The sequence below is a fragment of the Leptopilina heterotoma genome, unplaced genomic scaffold, assembly GCF_015476425.1.
Source record: "Leptopilina heterotoma isolate Lh14 unplaced genomic scaffold, ASM1547642v1 Lhet_191, whole genome shotgun sequence".
Classification (NCBI taxonomy): Eukaryota; Metazoa; Arthropoda; class Insecta; order Hymenoptera; family Figitidae; genus Leptopilina; species Leptopilina heterotoma.
In genome coordinates, this window is record NW_025110910.1 from 67,051 (window position 1) to 84,789 (window position 17,739).

Sequence of the window (17,739 nt, forward strand, 5' to 3'; positions counted from 1 at the left end):
TAGATCGAAACATAATTGCAAAAAAATTTTCCTACCATGAGAATTCCATTAGAAAAAAAAGTTTGCAATGTTATTGATTATGAAAAAAAGGGTGAATGTAAAAATGTCGTTACTTCTTTCATCGTTTCTTAAGTGGAATTGTAGAATAATTTATAAGGGTTCGACATGCAGAGGGTTGGTGTTTAAAAAAAAAGATTATTACTCAGTCTTTAAGAAACCCTCAGAGAGAAAATATGAGTTTCCATAACAGCATTTGATTTTATATTCTCCTTATGTTGATAATTTTACGTCAAAATATTTTATCATTACTGCGTACTACTATATTTAATTATTTACATCTTTTTTGATAATTAAAACAATAAAACGTAATTTTTTCTAAAGACATTACCTAGTCGACTGATATAGCAGAAAAAGAAATGATTTTTCAAAAAGATGAAGAGATTTATACTGGTCAAATTTCATTTACGTTATTTTATATCTTTGGAATGTGGCAACCACTAAACTGGAATTCAAGATGGAAAATTTGGTTGTATCGAATTTATTCTATCTTCATGATTATTTTTTATTTTTCATTCTCAGTAACGTTGATTGTTTATCTTCTTCATGTTACCGGTGATATGAATATTTTTACGGAATATTTGTATTATTTTCTTTACAGCGTTGCTATTTTTATTAAACAACTGAATATTATAGCTAAACGCAAAACGGTAATAAAATTGAAAAATAAACTTTTAACCAAGTTTTGTCGACCTCGAGACATTCAGGAATGGGATATCCTCATAAGATGCTCTCAAGATTGCAGGTAAGGAATTATGTTCAATGGGGTCTTTGATTTTAAATCTTATTTTTATAATCCAATGGCGAATTTAATTTGTCATGGTACAATGGTTCCAGATGATGAAAATGTGGCCAAAAGTAATAAACTTACATATCTGCTTTAGGTTGTACCCTTACCAGCTAAAATCATCTTTTTCATTCTCTTGGGTTTCGAATCTTAATATTCACCTACGGAAACCAAATTTTTGTTAGCTTGTCTTTCTGTATGAGCGATGTTATGCTTTTCAGTCCATTCTTAGTATTCATATACCTACGTAGACCAATTTTTGGTAGCTTGACTTTCTGTATGAGCGATGTTAGGCTTTTAAGTCCATTCTTACTATTCATCTGCGGAGACCAATTTTTGCAAGTTTGTCTTTCTGTATGAGCGATGTTATGCTTTTAAGTCCATCCTTGATTGTCATGTTGACATTCCTCTGGTCTTTGTAAGACTTGAGAATTTTGCTGACCTCTTATTGTATTTTTAAGATGCTGCTGCCTTTTACCTCCGTTTATGTTGGAGGAAGCATTAGTGAAACAGATTTTCGGTGCTCCCAACGCATTGTTTCCCTCCTGCATCCATGAGCCACTACTAACTACCGCCTCGTTCCTAAAAGTTTGACGATGGCTATCAATCATATAATTAGCCTAAGCATTACCCCGCAGGGACTCTTCCATGCTTTTACAATCGCTCATACTTGATGTTTGTCCCGTATCGTGGGAACAGGGTTAATCCACGTTTGAGGTATTTGGAACCTCTGTGATGTGCAGTTCTCTAAAACAGATCATGAAAAATTAATAAACAAATTCATTTAGGTGAAAAAATTTTTCAGGTGGAAAATAGTTATATTTCTAGTGACATTTAGTATAACTGCTGGAACCACTTTCATGTCTCCACTCTTAAAAAGAAGCAATTTAGCACTACCATTAAGAGGATGGTACCCTTATAATTTGGATACTAAGCTAATGTTTACTTTCACTTATTTTTACCAAATAATAGCTGTTGTGATGTCAGCCTACATAATAGCTTCCGTTGACGGATTTGCATTAACATTAATGTTGCAAATTTGTGCACAACTTGAAATTTACATCTACAGACTTCAATTACTATCTGAAATTTATGAGAAAAAAAATTCGAATAATAATTTATGTCTTCAAGAGGCAAAAATTCTTAAGGACTGGATGAAGCATCATACACAAGTGTATTCGTAAGTGGATTTATTAATTTTCCTGCAATGGTACTTTGCCACCATTTATTCATACATTTCCACTGAGAGACTTCTTGATTTGCAGTTAAACTTGGCAAAGAATAAGTGTCTATAATTAAGTTATCACCTAAATGATGAAAGCGTCATTTTATGACAGAAGCATTATAGCAGTACAAAAGGTCTCTCAGTGTAGAAAAAAGTTATGAATTTGATAGTCTTAGTAGAGTTTTAATAGTTAATACAATTAATTTTAGCATGGGGAAAAGTTTAAACGATTTATTCGGTTTGGTTATTTTTGTTCAATTTTTTGCATCTATAATAAGTATTTGTGTAATTATTTATCAATTGTCGAGATTAGATTCACAAAATCCGACATACTGGATGATGGTAGCTTCTGTAGGATCTTCTCTGACGCAGACATTTTTGTACTGTCTGTACGGTGAAAAACTTATTCAGAAGGTAATAAAGTATCGCAATTATTCAATAAGGATTTACCCTCGAAATTTTTTTTCCTGAATTTAAAACACTTACCCTGTTGAACACCATAGACTTTAGAAAAATCCACAATTGCAATTTTTACTTGGAGATTAAAATAGTTCTGCCTAATTCGAATATTCGTTTTAGTAGAGTACAGCAGTTACAAATGCAATTTACGAAATTGACTGGACGCGCTTTTCGCAGAAAACAAAGAAAGATCTGACTGTGATGATGTTACGAACAACCAAACCTATAAGTCTGTCTGGTTCATCTGTTATTGTAATGTCGATAAAAACGTTTATGAATGTTTGTATATTTGTATCGAAAAATGTATTTAATTTTTATTAGGTTTTGTGACACTGTAAAGAATAGTAATTAGTTTTACGTAGACGTACATATGAACAAAAGTATTGTTTTATTTTCAGATCATCAAATCAGCATACTCTGCCTACAATCTTCTTGGCAGTACCAAATAAATTGAATTTTACTGGAATCGAAAATACGAAGGTCACCTAATTTCCCACATAACAACATTGTATGGATTCATTTTATTTAAACTCAAAATAGACATAAGAATCGAATTTAAGAAGTAAAGTTTAGCTAATTGTATTTATATAAATTGTACTAAATAAATTATTTAGTTGTGACTTATCAAAGAAATTCTAACTTCTTAACAAGTATGTATGATGAAGAGAACTGACATTAATTCCTTCAAGTTAAATAAAAATTGAAAATTGAATTTACCCGTTTCATCATTGACCATACTTTCACATTTAATAATTAAGAAATGTAGTTCTATTTAATCTCAAGCAATATTTCTTTAAAATTCACAGATCGAAGTATGTTCCTAGCTTCGATACATTTGTAGCTAAAGAAATTCCCATGTAGGTTTCAGAATTATTTATGACAATAATAGCTTGGCAATTGAATGTTGCGACATAAAGTCACCCCTTGTAATCGGAGTCTTTAAATTATTAACCAACTCGTATGAAAAGGGAGAAAAAAAATATTCTCCTGCACTATAATGTCCAGAGCATAGTTTAGAAAATTTTCTAAACAATAATTACTGCTTTTACTCGAATAAAATTTATCCACATAGTATGATAAGTAAAACGTTTCATTTCAAAAGTAGTCATCTTAAAAATTAAAAACTAAATATTAATTGCTTTCTGTATTCGAAAGTTTTTACTTCTCAAAAATATCTGCTTAGAAAAAATGATATTTCCGAATGAGGTCCAACTTTACACGGGTCAAATATCAATAATAATTTTATCTGCTTTTGGTTTATGGAAACCATTACAATTAAATGAAAAATTAAGTAATCAAACATGTGCTCAACTCGAGTTATGTTTCATCGAATTTATTTAATTCCCGATTTACTGAAAAGCTGTAAATTTGATTCTGTAATTTGGATGGAGGAAACGTTTCTTATTACAGATTGTATAAAACATCATGTGCATATATATTTGTAAGTATTTTACATTTTTTAAGGGTTAAATATTGGTAATCATTTATTGCTTCGTCATTTATTAATCTTTCTTACTTTTTTCAGATTGGGACAGCAAGTGAACAATGTTTTTAGTTTTGTTGTGTTTACCCAATTTTTTTCATCCATGATAAGTCTTTGTACTGTTGTTTATGAACTAACATGCTTGAGCATATCCAATTCGACATATTGGCTTATGATGTCTTCTATGGGTAGTGTTTTAATGCAGACTTTTTTGTACTGTTATTGTGGACAGAAAATTATTGAAAAGGTGATGAGTGAAAAGTTTTTCAAAAGATCTTGATTTATGATGAATAACTGCTTCTTTTGATTTAAATTTTAGAGTACGGAAGTTATGTTCGCTATTCAAAATATGCAATGGACTGTGCTAACAAAACGTGGAAGAAAGGATCTTCTAATTATGATGATACGAGCATCACGACCAATAGAGTTGCATGGTTTGTCTATCGTTATAATGTCGTTCAAAACATTTGTCAATGTTAGTATTCACTGTTTTTTATATCATACCTGCTAAGACATAAATTTTAATTTTATCTTTCAGATCACCAAATCTACTTATTCTGCGTTCAATCTACTGAACAGTGCCTTTTAACCGTTACTCTATATCCTAAGTGTAGTTTAAAGAGTCTACCCACTTTAGACGTGCAAAAAAAGGCTAATGTAATTTTTTTTGTCATGTGAGGTTTTACACAGAAACAAATACACTCTCGAAGTGCAAGAAAATAACTGTTTTAATTTTTTCTTTAAATACAGGGACAAAGTTAACCAGAAAGACTTGACGAGAACAATCTTCAAAATCCTTTCAAATGTTTGCCAACAAGTTATACGCCGAGTAAGCTGATCTCAAAATCTGAAAAGTACAACATTTTTCTAAGTATCTTAAGATCTCTGATAAAATGTGGGAAAAAAGTTTTATAATTAATCTTCAAACTAACTTTAATAAAAGTTTTTATAGACATGACCATAATTGATGCACCAGCTAATTGTATAGGTTTCGCGGCTTTCAACATCATGACAATAAGATCTCGTTTCGTTGTATTTTTCAGATTGATCCAATTGATTTCATAAATAGAATCCGCAACTTCCATGCTCTGAAGAAAATTTAAAAAAAACCTACAACGTATTTCTTCGTAGACATTGCAAATTAGAAATACAAACCTTTTCGATAATCTTCTCTCCATAGTAACAGTATAAAAAAGTTTGCGTTAAAATTGTACCAACAGATGATATCATTATCCAATATGTTGGATCTTTTGTACCTAATCTTGAGAGTTGGTATATAATAACACAGAGACTTGCGACTGAGGCAAAAAAGTGTACGAATATCACCCCACTAAATAGGTTATTTAAATTTTTCCCCATTCTACAAAAATAAAATATTCTTAATGAAAATAATCCTTAGTGAAAATCCTTTAAAAAAAACCTTTGAAATGGAGAAGTATTTCTTACAAATATATATGCTTGTGATGTTTCACGCAATCTTTTATGAGTTTTGACTCCCCCTGACGAATGTACAATTCGGAGTTGAATTTTTTACATATTTTTGGAAGAAATTGTATTCGATGTACGCAAAGTTCTAATTGTGCGGAAATTTGTAACATTAGAGTCAAGGCGAGACCTTCAACGGATGCTGTTATGCAGACAGACATTAGAACAGCTACAATTTGATAAATATAAGTAATACAAAACATTACTTTAGTATCCAAGCTGTAAGGATACCATCCACGTAAGGGAAGTATGGTTTTATTTTGCTTTATTAATGGAGACATTAAAATTGTTGCTCCAGTCACATTGGCGAGCAACAGGAACATCAAGACTTTCCATCTGTAAAAATTGATTATTTTATTTGTTGCCATGGTCTTTAGAACAATTGACCCACACCATATCGACGAACGTCTTAAAAATCTAAAAACAATTTCTGATCTTAAAAGGTTTTAAGATCAGGAATCGTTTTTAAATCAAATCCTGGAATAACCGAATAATTTTCTGAAGCTTAACTAAAATGTTTACCTGCAATCTTGAGAGCATTTCTCCAGCACATCTTGTTCGTAAAAATCACGAGGTTTACAGATGTTCGCCAAAAGTTTTCGTTTTGCTTCCATTATAGTTTCACGTTTCGCAATAATGCTCATCTGTTTAATTAGAATAGCAACACTGTACAGAAAGTAAAACAAATATTCAGTAAAGATGTTAATGTCCCCAAAAATTTGAAACAGGAACATCAGAAAAGATATTGAGAAAGAAAAATAAAAGATCATCATGATGAAGGAATAGAACCGATATAACCAAATCTTCCATTTGGGGTACCAATGGAGTGGTTGCCACATTCCTAGTATAATAAACAGAGTAAATGAAATTTGGCCCGTGTACATCGAATCTCCATTTGGGATGAATACTTCTTGCTTTTTATTCAGTTTCTGTAATAGTTTAAATTAAATTTAAATTAAATTAAAATTCTATTGTAAAGTAGATACCAAAAAAGGAATGATTGTTCCAATTTGGAAAAGTATTTTTTTACCTGCATTTAATCTTCCGTTGATGTTTCTATTAATTTTTAGAGAATTCCACACGTCTTGGTTGATTGTAAATCATATTAATCAACGAATTCGACATTAACACAGTGGACAAACATATTTAAAAAAAAAAAAAAAAAATCTTTGCTCTTTATTACAATAAAAACTGCTTCTTTTCCTTAGCACAACCAGGAGAACAAACGACGAACAGCACTATTTTGTTACCTGCATTTAATTATTAGTTAATACTTATTCCGATAAAAAAAGAAATTTTTTTGAAAAATTAAAACATTGTTTCCCAATGAAAGTTTGTCGCAGACTATTAGATATTTTCTTTAACAAATTTTTCCATCGCCCTTCTTTCTAACTTGTTCATAAATAATTTGAGAAAGTGGAAAATACGTGAAGGCAGAAAAAATGTTTTCAATTTCACCCTTCGAGTAATAAATAATTAAAATCTCCCTACGTTGAAAGTTACGAAAGGATTGTGCACCTATAAGCAAGTTTCGATCTGTGCATAGAAAAACAATTTTTAAAAATGTCGCAGAAATTCTTTACCTCTATTTCTTTAATTTACTATGTATGCTGTCTTCAGAGTTATGTCACATTAGCAAAATTTTTTGCAATATCTAGTTGGGAAAAAAATTATAATTTTTGGACTTTGCTGTAAAGATAAATTATTCCAGTTCATTCTCTTTCTAAAAATAAAATAATTACCTAATGTCTGTGAAAGTGTAAATGAAAAACTATCAAAGTGGAAATAAAACTGTCATTAAAATAAAAAAAAAAAAAAAAAAAAAAAAAAAAAAAAAATTAAATTAAAAATTCATAGATCTACGGAAAAGAAATTATAATTCTTTGTATCGTTTTCATTAAATAGTTTATTGCTATACGATTTACAGTTAAAATTAATAATATAACAGCCACAATGCCTATCGTCGATTTATCAAACAAAATATCATTTATTGGTATGAGATTCGACACCAAATTCAAAAAATTGCAAAACAGTTTCAATTCAATTATTATATGGAAATTCATTTGATAACATTTTTAATTTAATATAAAAAGTATTTTCAACAATTTTAATAAAAACACAGTCTACTTTCAGTAATTTAAAGAATTCAATAATTAATATAATTTGTATCTAAATTAATTTGGAAAAAAAAGTTCATAAAAAAATGTGTAAAAATTATTTAACATTCGTTTTTTGAATAAGATATGTAAAATTAAAATTATTTCACACATGACTATTGGAGCTTTGACTATTTATAACATTATTTTGATTTATACAAATTTTTTACAAAACTTATCGTTAAAAGTGAGCCTATTCTTAGAAACAGTGGTTTTTTTTTAAATATTGTCTTGTTCTGAGTTTTATTTTACATTCCAGTTATCAATGAATAAGAAACTTTTCGAAGAAATTAAAAACTGTTGTTTTTATTTTATTTGGTAAATGCGTTCCTCATTGGCAGTCAAGTTTGAACACAAAAATAAAGAGATCTGTATACGCAATATGCGAATTATCCTATTTCCATTTTAATATCTCAAATTCTGAATGAAATTTCTGAATGTTTATAAGAGCTAGAGAATTAGAGATTTTCAAGGAATTCAGAATTTTAGAAATTAAATATTTCTATTATTTGGAAGAGGATTTTTGAATACATTTTTTTATTGTATTCAAATAAAACACGTTAATTATACATATGGAGCAATTAACAAAAGAAGAAATTTCTTCCTTTTTATAAGCGTAAATTCGGTTCTTGCATTATTAGAGATAAAAATACTGTTTCTTCTTTTAGTACGAATAACTTTTTAAAATGCAGTCACATTTTTTTTTTCAAATTTTCCTCTTTTTTTGTTTCTAGATTTCAAATTCTTTTTTTTTAAGTCTAACTTCTCATGTATGGATAATCGTAGTCTCGTAAAGGTACAAAAGTTTCTTTTATTGATTGAGGACTCGCCCATCGTAGGACATAATGTGGTCCACCGGCTTTATCGTTTGTACCCGACATTCTGCTACCACCGAATGGTTGTTGACCAACCACCGAACCAGTTGATTTGTCATTAACGTAAAAATTGCCCGCAGTGTATTTTAACTCGTCCAGCGCCTCTCTTGCCCAATTTCTGAAATTTTTGAAAGAAAATATTAAAATACTCATCATTTATTTCTAAATTTGGTAAATTTTCCATTTGGTAAAAATAATTCTTACTCGTCTTGTGAGAAAATAGCTCCGGTCAGAGCATAAGGAGTGGAAGACTCTACCAACTTCAGTGTCTCGTCAAGATTTTTGTCCTTATAGACATAAATCGAGATAACTGGTCCAAAAATTTCTTCAGTCATTATCTTATCTTTGGGATCCTTTGACACCACTATCGTTGGTTCAATGAAATATCCACATCTGGGGGAAAATAAAATTTTTAATTTCAAAAATAGAGAAGAGCAGGAGAAAGAAAAATTACTTACGAATCATCGAAACCACCACCGGCGATGATTTCTAACTGTGACGATTGCTTGGCGTGTTTAATATAGCCGGTGATTCTGTCATATGCTCGTTTGTCAATAACAGCACCGATGAAATTTGAAAAGTCACGAACATCGCCTACTTTTAATTTACTCTGGACATTGACGAGGCCTTCTTTAATCTGACAAAATCGGAAAGGGGTATTAATACTTTTTTATTGGAATTAATTTTTATGCTGCAATATAAACATAGTCAAGCTTGGACCATCAGGATCGGAATTATAATTCGATCCTTCGATTAATCACAGGGTAATATATTATATTAACGAATAATTTTTGATTTTTTCAGTTTAGATGATCCAGTCCAGAAATACTTCAACTACAGCCTATCGACAGAATAGAGCAGAAATAGTTGTCTTGGTGAGTGAGTCTAAACCAATGTTACCAAGATAAGTAGTTGTTTTGGTGAGTAAGTCTAAACCAATGTTAGCCGGAGCTCCCTCAAATTCTTCATAGAAGTTTAAAAAAAATTATTCTGACAATAATCCCATTTAAAACTACAACCTTTCGACAGAGTGTAGAGCAGAAATAGTTGTCTTGATGAGTAAGTCTAAACCAATATTACTAAGACAAGTAGTTAATTAAAAAATTATGCATTTGTACTAAGGAACATCTTACCTTACTCCAGAGAGATTCAGGAACGTACATTCGACTGCAAGCGGAACACTTCTGTCCATTATACTCGAAAGCACTGCGAATTGTCCCCTTAACAACAGACTCAACGTCTGCAGTTGGATGGACAAAGTGATAATTCTTCCCACCGCATTCGCCAATAAGTTTTGGATAATTTTTATAAATGTCGATATTCTTGCCCACTTGTGACCAGAGTCGATTGAATGTCGGCACCGATCCAGTGAAATTAATTCCCGAAAGGAATGGCGACGACGTAATGGTATCACCAAAATCAGGACCCAAAGCTGGTACAAAATTTACAACACCCGGTGGTACACCCGCTTCCCTGCAAATTTTAAAGATGATCCAATTCGAAAGCATTGCCGTGTCTGATGGTTTCCATAAAACAGCATTGCCCTGGAGAAATTGAAACATCAGATAAATAAAAATATTCTGCTAAAACCCAGGTGGAAAAGGTAATGTTAGTTATCATTTTTTTGGTCACTAACGTTAACCTAACGTTAGCCTAACATTAACCAAACGTTAGCCTAACGGTAGCCTAACATTAACCAAACGTTAGTCTAACGTTAGCCTAACATTAACCAAATGTTAGTCTAACGTTAGCCTAACATTAACCAAATGTTAGTCTAACGTTAGCCTAACATTAACCAAACGTTAGCCTAACGTTAGCCTAACATTAACCAAATGTTAGTCTAACGTTAGCCTAACGTTAATTAACGTTAACGAACGTTAACTTATCCACCTGGGAAAAATTCCCAATAGAGTGGAAAATTAGAATGAAAATAATGCGAACCATGAGAGCTGGTGTATAACTAAGATTACCACCGATGGCAGTAAAATTAAATGGAGAAACAGCGGCGACGAAACCATCCATTCCACGATACCTCATTGAATTGAGTGTCTCCTTTGAATTCTCAGATATTGGTTTGTATTTGAGCGCCTCCTGAAGGAACCAACTGTGAATTTTAAAGAAATCAATCAGTTCGGCTGCACTGTCAATTTCAGCTTGAATAACCGTTTTACTCTGGCCCAACATTGTGGCCGCATTCAATTGCTGTCGATATTTGCCGGCCATCAAATCTGCCGCTCTAAGCCAAATGTCAATTCGATTTGTTATCGGTACTCGATCCCATTCTCTTTGAAATTTCACCGCCACGTCAATTGCCTTCTTTATTTGCTCACGTGATGCCAGATAGTATTTTGCTATCTTGTGCTTATGATTGTGAGGCTGAAACGATTAAAGAATTTTTTTTTAAATGTAAATTTTAATCAATGAAAAATTGTGAAAAGTACTGGTGGATGGGAAAATACTTTGTATTTGGACAGAATTCATGCTTTAAATGTTATTGGGATAGCTGAATACGAATCTGAACTCCAAATTTCAAAATTAAAAATGGCGGCCAGGTACAAACCTGGACGCCATTTTGAATCCGCCATTTTGAATTTTGAAACTCGGAGTTCGGAATTATTTGAAAAATGGTTTTTAGACATTTTCTTAAAAGTTGATGGATTTAAATGAAACTTGATACCTAGGGGTTTTTTAGGATCGCTAATTACGAATTCCAAGTCAGATTATTAAAATTCAAAATGGCGAATCCAATATGGTAGAAAAAATTTTGAAAAAATAGTTGGATTTTTATGAACATTGATATCTAGGGGTTTCTAGAGTCGCTAATTACGAATCTAATGTCAGGTTTTCAAAATTCAAAATGGCGGATCCAATATGGAGGACGAATTTATAAAAACTCGTCAAATTCTGCTAAAACTCGTCACTCAGGGGTTTTTGGGGTAGCTGATTATGAATTTGAGGTCAGATTTTAAAAATTCAAAATGGCGGATCTAATATGGCGGACAAATTTTAAGAAACTCGTTCGATTTCGATGAGACTTGGTAACTGGGGGTTTCTGGGGTCGCTGATTACGAATCTGATGTCAGTTTTTTAAAATTCAAAATGGCGGATCCAATATGGCGTAAAATTTTTAAGAAAAAAAACAAAATTAACAATTTTGAGTTCGTTTAACGCGTGAAATCATCCTGATTGTAATTGAAATAAATTTTTCAATTACCATCACTTGATAGGCGCAATTATCGGATTTGAATTCCTTGCCACCGATGACAAGGGGAATTTCCTCGCACTCCTTGCTCATTTGATCGAGAGTTTTTTCCAATTCGACTCGTTCTTTGCTGCCCTTCTCGTAGGACAAAATTGGCTCGTTCTTCAGAGGGAAATCCCTCGTATTTGTCAATGGAACCACAGATCCTATCCATCGTGTTCCTCTGTAAATAAATAAATAATAAATAAATAAATAAAAAATAAATAAATAAATAGATAAATAAATAATAAATAAACAAATGGACAATATTAAACTTTTTGTATAAATATATTTACGATAAGATATTTATAAAATGCCACTGATAGTGTAAAGTGTGTGTATAAAGAAATTTACGAGGTTTGTAGAAGATTAACTTTATCAGAAAGAGTAAACTTGACTTTTAAGAATGAACTTGAGATATATGATGTTTAAACACTTTTTTTGAGTTATTTAATTTCTTTATGGAGAGAAAGATAAATGTTTTGCGGCAAATTTGTCATATATTAAATAAACAAATTTAAAGATACAATATGTATAAAAGAAGCGGATAGTGCTTTAAAATTTGTCACTACTTTAAAGGAGAGTATTAAGAAGAGAATATTTATAAATTTTCCATTGTCTGTCTATATTCTAAAGATATTTTTGTCTGTCTGAATTTTTTTCTGTCTAATCTAAGCAAATTTTTCTTCGTGAATTTTTCGCTCTTTTGAAATTTTATTTTTAACTACAAAAATAAATGAAAAAAAAAGAAATTGTTGATTTTAGGATACTCTAAAAAATAATTTCAAAAAATTTACGAAGAGAAACAGCAATATTAAAAATTCATCTTATTAGCCTGAAATTTTTAATTTTTTCCTCTTTTTGTAATTTTATCAAGTATTTTATTTTATACGCAAAATTTTTTTTTTCGTTTTCCTTAAAATGAATAGTAAACTTGTTTTTAAAATTATATATTTTATCAAAAATTCTACTTTTTTTTGTTTATTTTTATACTTTTAATAAATAAATAAATATTTTTTGCTTAAATTTTTAAAAATTTTAAATTGTCAAAAAATAATTTTGTGGAAAATTTTAAAAGTACGTAAAATAATTTTAAATTCTAAATATAGTGCAAAGAAAAAAATAGCGCTTGGCAACGAAACGTAAAGTGTCACTGCTAACTCTTCTTAGAATAATAATAAATAACTATTTGTTTAAAAAAAAAGAAAATTTTTAATTTTGAAATTTTGAAAATAAATGTAATATTTTTTTTATAGTTAAAAAAAAATTTTTTCTAAGTTTATAGATAAAAAATTATTTATAATTGTATTAATAAAAAATAATAAATGCAGTAATAAATATTTATTGATAATATAATGTTAACAAGTAAAAAAATTTGATTACAGAAATTATTTAAATAAATTTTTTTTCTTTTCATAAAGACATCGAAAATTTAGGAAAATTTTTGTTAAAATACTTTTTAGTATTTAAGACGAAAGTGGGAGGATTTAAAAGAAAATTTCTCTTTCTATTTTTAAAAATTAGAGATTAGAGATAAAAAATTACAAAATTAATTTTAGCATTTAAACGAAGAATGAGAAAAGAGAGTTATTTGCGACATTGTGTTTTTTTACGTAACTCTGTTATCTTTACACTGACCTACACCAATTTTATTATCACTAGGTGATGAATGAAAAATTAAAGCTATTAACAAGTTCAATATCGTTTAACGATTAATTATTTTTAAAAAAATTTTCTATTTTCTTTCTAACTTTTAACTTTTAAAATCAAATAATTTTAAAACATTTTATTCAAATTTTAACTTTTTATATCTTTTTATAACTTTTAACATTTAATATAAAAAAAAAACTTTAAAACATTTTGTTCGTATTTTAACTTTTTAAATTTTTTTAAATTTTTAAAATAAAATCAAAACCTTTAAAACATTTTGTTAAAATTTTAAGATTTAAAAATTCTTTTTAAAACTTGAAAAAATTTAAAACATTTTTTTAAAATTTCTACTTTTTTAAATTCTTTTTTAAAATTTAAAAATTATTAAACATTCTGTTAACATTTAATTTTTTACTTTTAAAATCTTCTTTAAACTCGAAGAAAAATTTGATTTTCATATTTATATAGGTAGAAAAACAAAGACTTTTCAATAAAATCGATTTCTTTTCTCTATTTAAAAAATGCAGAAAGGTCATCAGAAGAATAAGAAAAACAATAAAATCTCTAATTTCGACCTTCACCTAATTTTTTTTTCATACACACGAAACATAACCTCATTGCAAAAAATGAAGACATACATATATAAACTAAAAATAGAAATCATTCCCTTTTACCATTGAGCCATGTCTAATTTTTGAGAACAGCTGATCGAATGGAAAATTCCCAAAAGAATCAACTGTTTCTCTTATCCCCCTCCCCTCTCTTCCTAACTCTACTATAACAGTTTTTGACAGTTCTACTTTCTACATTTTTTTTTCATAAATTTTAATATTTTCCCATATCAGAAAAAATTTAAAATTTTAAGTTGAAAATATATTTTCAAATTTCATTTAGTGAGTAGAAAAATTTTTTATACTGAATTTTCAACAATGAAAATGAAAATTTACCAAAAATCATGTTTTAAATTTTAAGGCCATTCAAAAATTTATAAGTGTATAAAATTTAAAAATTTTTTAAATTTAAAAATTCATTTACAAAAAAAAAAAATTTGATAGTATTATTTATGGTGAATTTTGTTAAGAAAATATAAAATTTGACAGAATTTTGTTAAACCGGTTTTTAATATTTGGAAATGAATTTTTTCGGAGTCACTTACATTATTGGTGTGTTGGCAAGTAAGGATTGTCGACAGAAATTCAACATAATGTTTTGTGTCAATAATTTATGTTAATTTTTCACACTTAAGAAGGGAAAAGAAAATTTATTGACGAATAGAAAACACTTTGTCTTGCAACACAAATTTTGTAAATAAGATAACGGGAGATAAAACTTAGACAATGGATTATAGTGAATCCTGAAAAAGCGACCTTGAAGTATTATATATTTTACATTCTGGTATTTTTTCTAAATTTCACCAGATGGCAGTCTGTTACTGTCTCCCACTCTATGTCAGCTGTGTATACGCATAGAACCCAAGTGGCAGTGTTACAGAAGATATAGAAGAAACCTTATTATTATTGATGTTATGAGGATCTATGCTTTTCAGGTTCAAAATGAAAATATTTTTGAAATAGAAACTAAAAATTTTCATTTTGTTTTATAATTTTTCATTTTTGTTCATTTTTTTCCACTTTTGCATGGCCTTAAATTTTTTTAAAGATTTTTTGAAAATTTAAAAATTTATAATAATTTTTTTTTATTTAATTTTTTTTTTTAAATTTTCATTTAATTTTGTTAAACATTTAGTTTTTTAAACATTTTATAGTCATATTTGAACATTGTTAACAATTATTAATCTTTAAACTTTCATGATGAAATTAAAAAAAAAAAATTTTATTTAAAAAAATTTCAAAATTCTTTAACATTTCATTCTAAATTAAAAACTTTTTAAAAATTTTGACTATTTTTTCTCATCATATTTTTATATTGTTATATTTTTTTAAAAAGTTTCGAATAATTTAAAAAACTTTTAAATGTTTTTAAAATTTTTTAACTTTTTACTCTGGTTTCTTTTCTTTTTTTTAATTTTTAAACTTTGATATTCTTTCTAGAAAAATAAAAACATTAATTTTCTAAGCCGAACAAATTTTTTTGTATAGCAAAATTAATTAACGCAATAGCAAATAATAAAAAGAATCTAGTATATATATATAAAAAAAACTACAAAAGAAATTTTGAAACAATTGATTTTTAAACTTACCTTTAATTTCACCTGTAAAATAATTAAAATAAAATTTAACAAGTATTTTTTTTAAATTGTTTACTATTTATAAAAACAAAAATTGTAAAATTTATATAAAAAATTGTTTTACTTTAATTTTTGGTTTTACATATAAAAGCAGAGAGATTAGAATGTTTAATTTTAATATTAAAATCAAATTTTTTACGTTTATAGAATAAAAAATTTTAAATTAGAATTTTACAAAATGAAAATTTTGTTCATTTTTTCTGTTTTTTCCATAAAATCAGAAATATTCGAATTTTCTTATAATAAATGTTGATGACTAAGTAACTTGTTATTTACACCTATAATAATTCATCACCAGAATATGCAATACGACAGCAATATTGTAAGACAAAGTAAAAATTTTTTACACTTACGTAAGCGAAAAGATAGAAATCTCGTATCTTATGAATTGAAAACACGTGCAATATTCTTTTCGCTCAATATATGTGAAAAAAAGGAACGTAAATTAATATTAGAACCTAAAATACAAATTTTTTTTTTTTTTTTTTTTAATGAAAAATAAACATTTTCAAAATTTGTTGAAAAAAGAAATAAAATATATTGCAAAATATAAAGTATAATAAATAAAGTCAATGTTTTATTCTTTCTATAACGAAATTTATTTTTGAAACTAAAGAGAGATAAAGAGAGAGCTACCAGAGGTAATATCGTTCTCCGAAAATGCCACAATGGCAAAATTCTGTAATAAATACAACATTAGATTCGATTATTACAAGATCTCAATATAAAGATCTTATTATAATAATATATAATATATATCTACGCGTTTTACCGCCAAGTGAATAAAAATATGAAACAATAAATTAGAATATAAAATTTTTAATAACGGCTATGAAACATCTAACACACGATTTCTAAACAAATTCTATATATCTGCTTATTATGATATTTAAGCAGTTTTTTTTTTTTTTTTTTAAATAGGAAAGCGGAAGCTAAACAAACTCGAGAGCGGAAAATGTTCATATATTTTAATCTTTACAATGAAAAAAATAATTTCTCCCTAAAATATATATTCCGACAACAGTCTTTTCAAGACGGAAAAGGAAATTTGAAAATTTAATATTTATATGATGATGATATCTTGAAAATAACTCTTTTTGTTTATGGTTATTCAAGTTTGATAGCTTCACCTAATGTTGACTTGGTTTTTTAATTTTTCTTTTTTTTTTAGGAATTTCATCATTCGCTCGTGATCATTCGCAACTAAACATTTCTTTTTTTTTCTTCTTTTTTTTAGGACTTTTGTCGAAATTTTTTCAATTGTCACTGTCTGCGTAATCGTCGCTATCACAGCTATCGCAATAAGCGGCCTTTGGTTGATGACTTTTCAAACCACTCGATTCACTCGAGCCCCTTGGACCACCAGAATTTCCATCGTCTTGTGAATTTGATTCTAAATTCAAATCTTGACTCGATGCATAATCGTCGTCCGTCACTGCCTCCTGGTGCCTGTAAAAAAAATTTATTTTTTAGAAAATTTATCTTAAAAGTTTCAGAATTTGTTATTAGTAAATAAAAAAAAAAATAAATAAAAAAAAAAAAAAAATTATGTAAAATATGTAAAAAGAAGGAAAAAGGTAAAAAAAGATAAAGAAAAGGTAAAAAAGAATATGAAAAAGAAAACTAAAAAAAGATTATTTCCTAACAAAGAAAAATTAAATTTTTTTAAAATAACACAATTTTTATAAAATTTCTATATTAAATATTAAGAAAATACGAATTTGTGTAAATGAAAAAAAAAAATTTGCGATAAAAAGTATTTATGTGTATTCTTCAACATTTCTTGGATCAATTTCAACAACTGTCAGTATCTGGGAAAAAATTGTCAAATTTATAGCAACAAGATACATATATTGATCGCGTGAGAAATTACCTTTAAAATAAACCTAAGAACGTTAACAAAATGTTTATTATTTTAGAAATAATTTTAATTTTTAGAAAATAAAATTGCAAATTTCAGAATTTTTGTTATATTTATAAAAATTAACTCATTTTGTTCGTGAAATAATTTTTTTTTGCATAATTTTAATGACTTTCAATGTATTAAAGAGAAAAAAAAAACGATATAAAAAT

The 17,739-nt window shown here is 28.0% G+C and overlaps 5 protein-coding genes across 5 annotated transcripts in view; 2 read left to right on the plus strand and 3 right to left on the minus strand.

Annotated features, from left to right (window-relative positions):
* The first annotated feature begins 416 nt into the window (after nt 1-416).
* LOC122500754 (odorant receptor 67c-like) lies at nt 417-3,109 on the plus strand. The gene is made up of 6 exons (XM_043609840.1): nt 417-612; nt 694-802; nt 1,650-2,024; nt 2,279-2,483; nt 2,652-2,807; nt 2,927-3,109. The coding sequence occupies exons 1-6, from the start codon at nt 417-419 to the stop codon at nt 2,975-2,977; spliced, it is 1,092 nt and encodes a 363-aa protein (XP_043465775.1). The 3' UTR covers nt 2,978-3,109.
* Nucleotides 3,110-4,186: 1,077 nt separating this feature from the next.
* Nucleotides 4,187-4,773, plus strand: LOC122500755. The gene is made up of 4 exons (XM_043609841.1): nt 4,187-4,258; nt 4,331-4,445; nt 4,550-4,668; nt 4,762-4,773. Exons 1-4 carry the CDS (start codon nt 4,187-4,189, stop codon nt 4,771-4,773), a joined length of 318 nt encoding a protein of 105 aa, XP_043465776.1.
* Nucleotides 4,774-4,810: 37 nt separating this feature from the next.
* Nucleotides 4,811-6,140, minus strand: LOC122500756 (odorant receptor 9a-like). The gene is made up of 5 exons (XM_043609843.1): nt 6,019-6,140; nt 5,458-5,832; nt 5,167-5,371; nt 4,944-5,099; nt 4,811-4,858 (listed from the first exon to the last, which is right to left on the minus strand). Exons 1-5 carry the CDS (start codon nt 6,138-6,140, stop codon nt 4,811-4,813), a joined length of 906 nt encoding a protein of 301 aa, XP_043465778.1.
* A 1,743-nt stretch (nt 6,141-7,883) lies between these two features.
* Nucleotides 7,884-14,807, minus strand: LOC122500830 (delta-1-pyrroline-5-carboxylate dehydrogenase, mitochondrial). The gene is made up of 7 exons (XM_043609954.1): nt 14,575-14,807; nt 11,742-11,952; nt 10,469-10,903; nt 9,661-10,071; nt 8,986-9,164; nt 8,732-8,920; nt 7,884-8,645 (listed from the first exon to the last, which is right to left on the minus strand). The coding sequence occupies exons 1-7, from the start codon at nt 14,619-14,621 to the stop codon at nt 8,411-8,413; spliced, it is 1,707 nt and encodes a 568-aa protein (XP_043465889.1). The 5' UTR covers nt 14,622-14,807; the 3' UTR covers nt 7,884-8,410.
* Nucleotides 14,808-16,241: 1,434 nt separating this feature from the next.
* The window catches only part of LOC122500831, a 38,106-nt gene continuing 36,608 nt past the window's right edge, over nt 16,242-17,739 (minus strand). Inside the window, exon 10 of the mRNA XM_043609955.1 lies at nt 16,242-17,115. Within this exon, the coding sequence (XP_043465890.1) occupies nt 16,923-17,115 (193 nt within the window). The 3' untranslated portion in view covers nt 16,242-16,922. The remainder of the gene's footprint in view (nt 17,116-17,739) is intronic.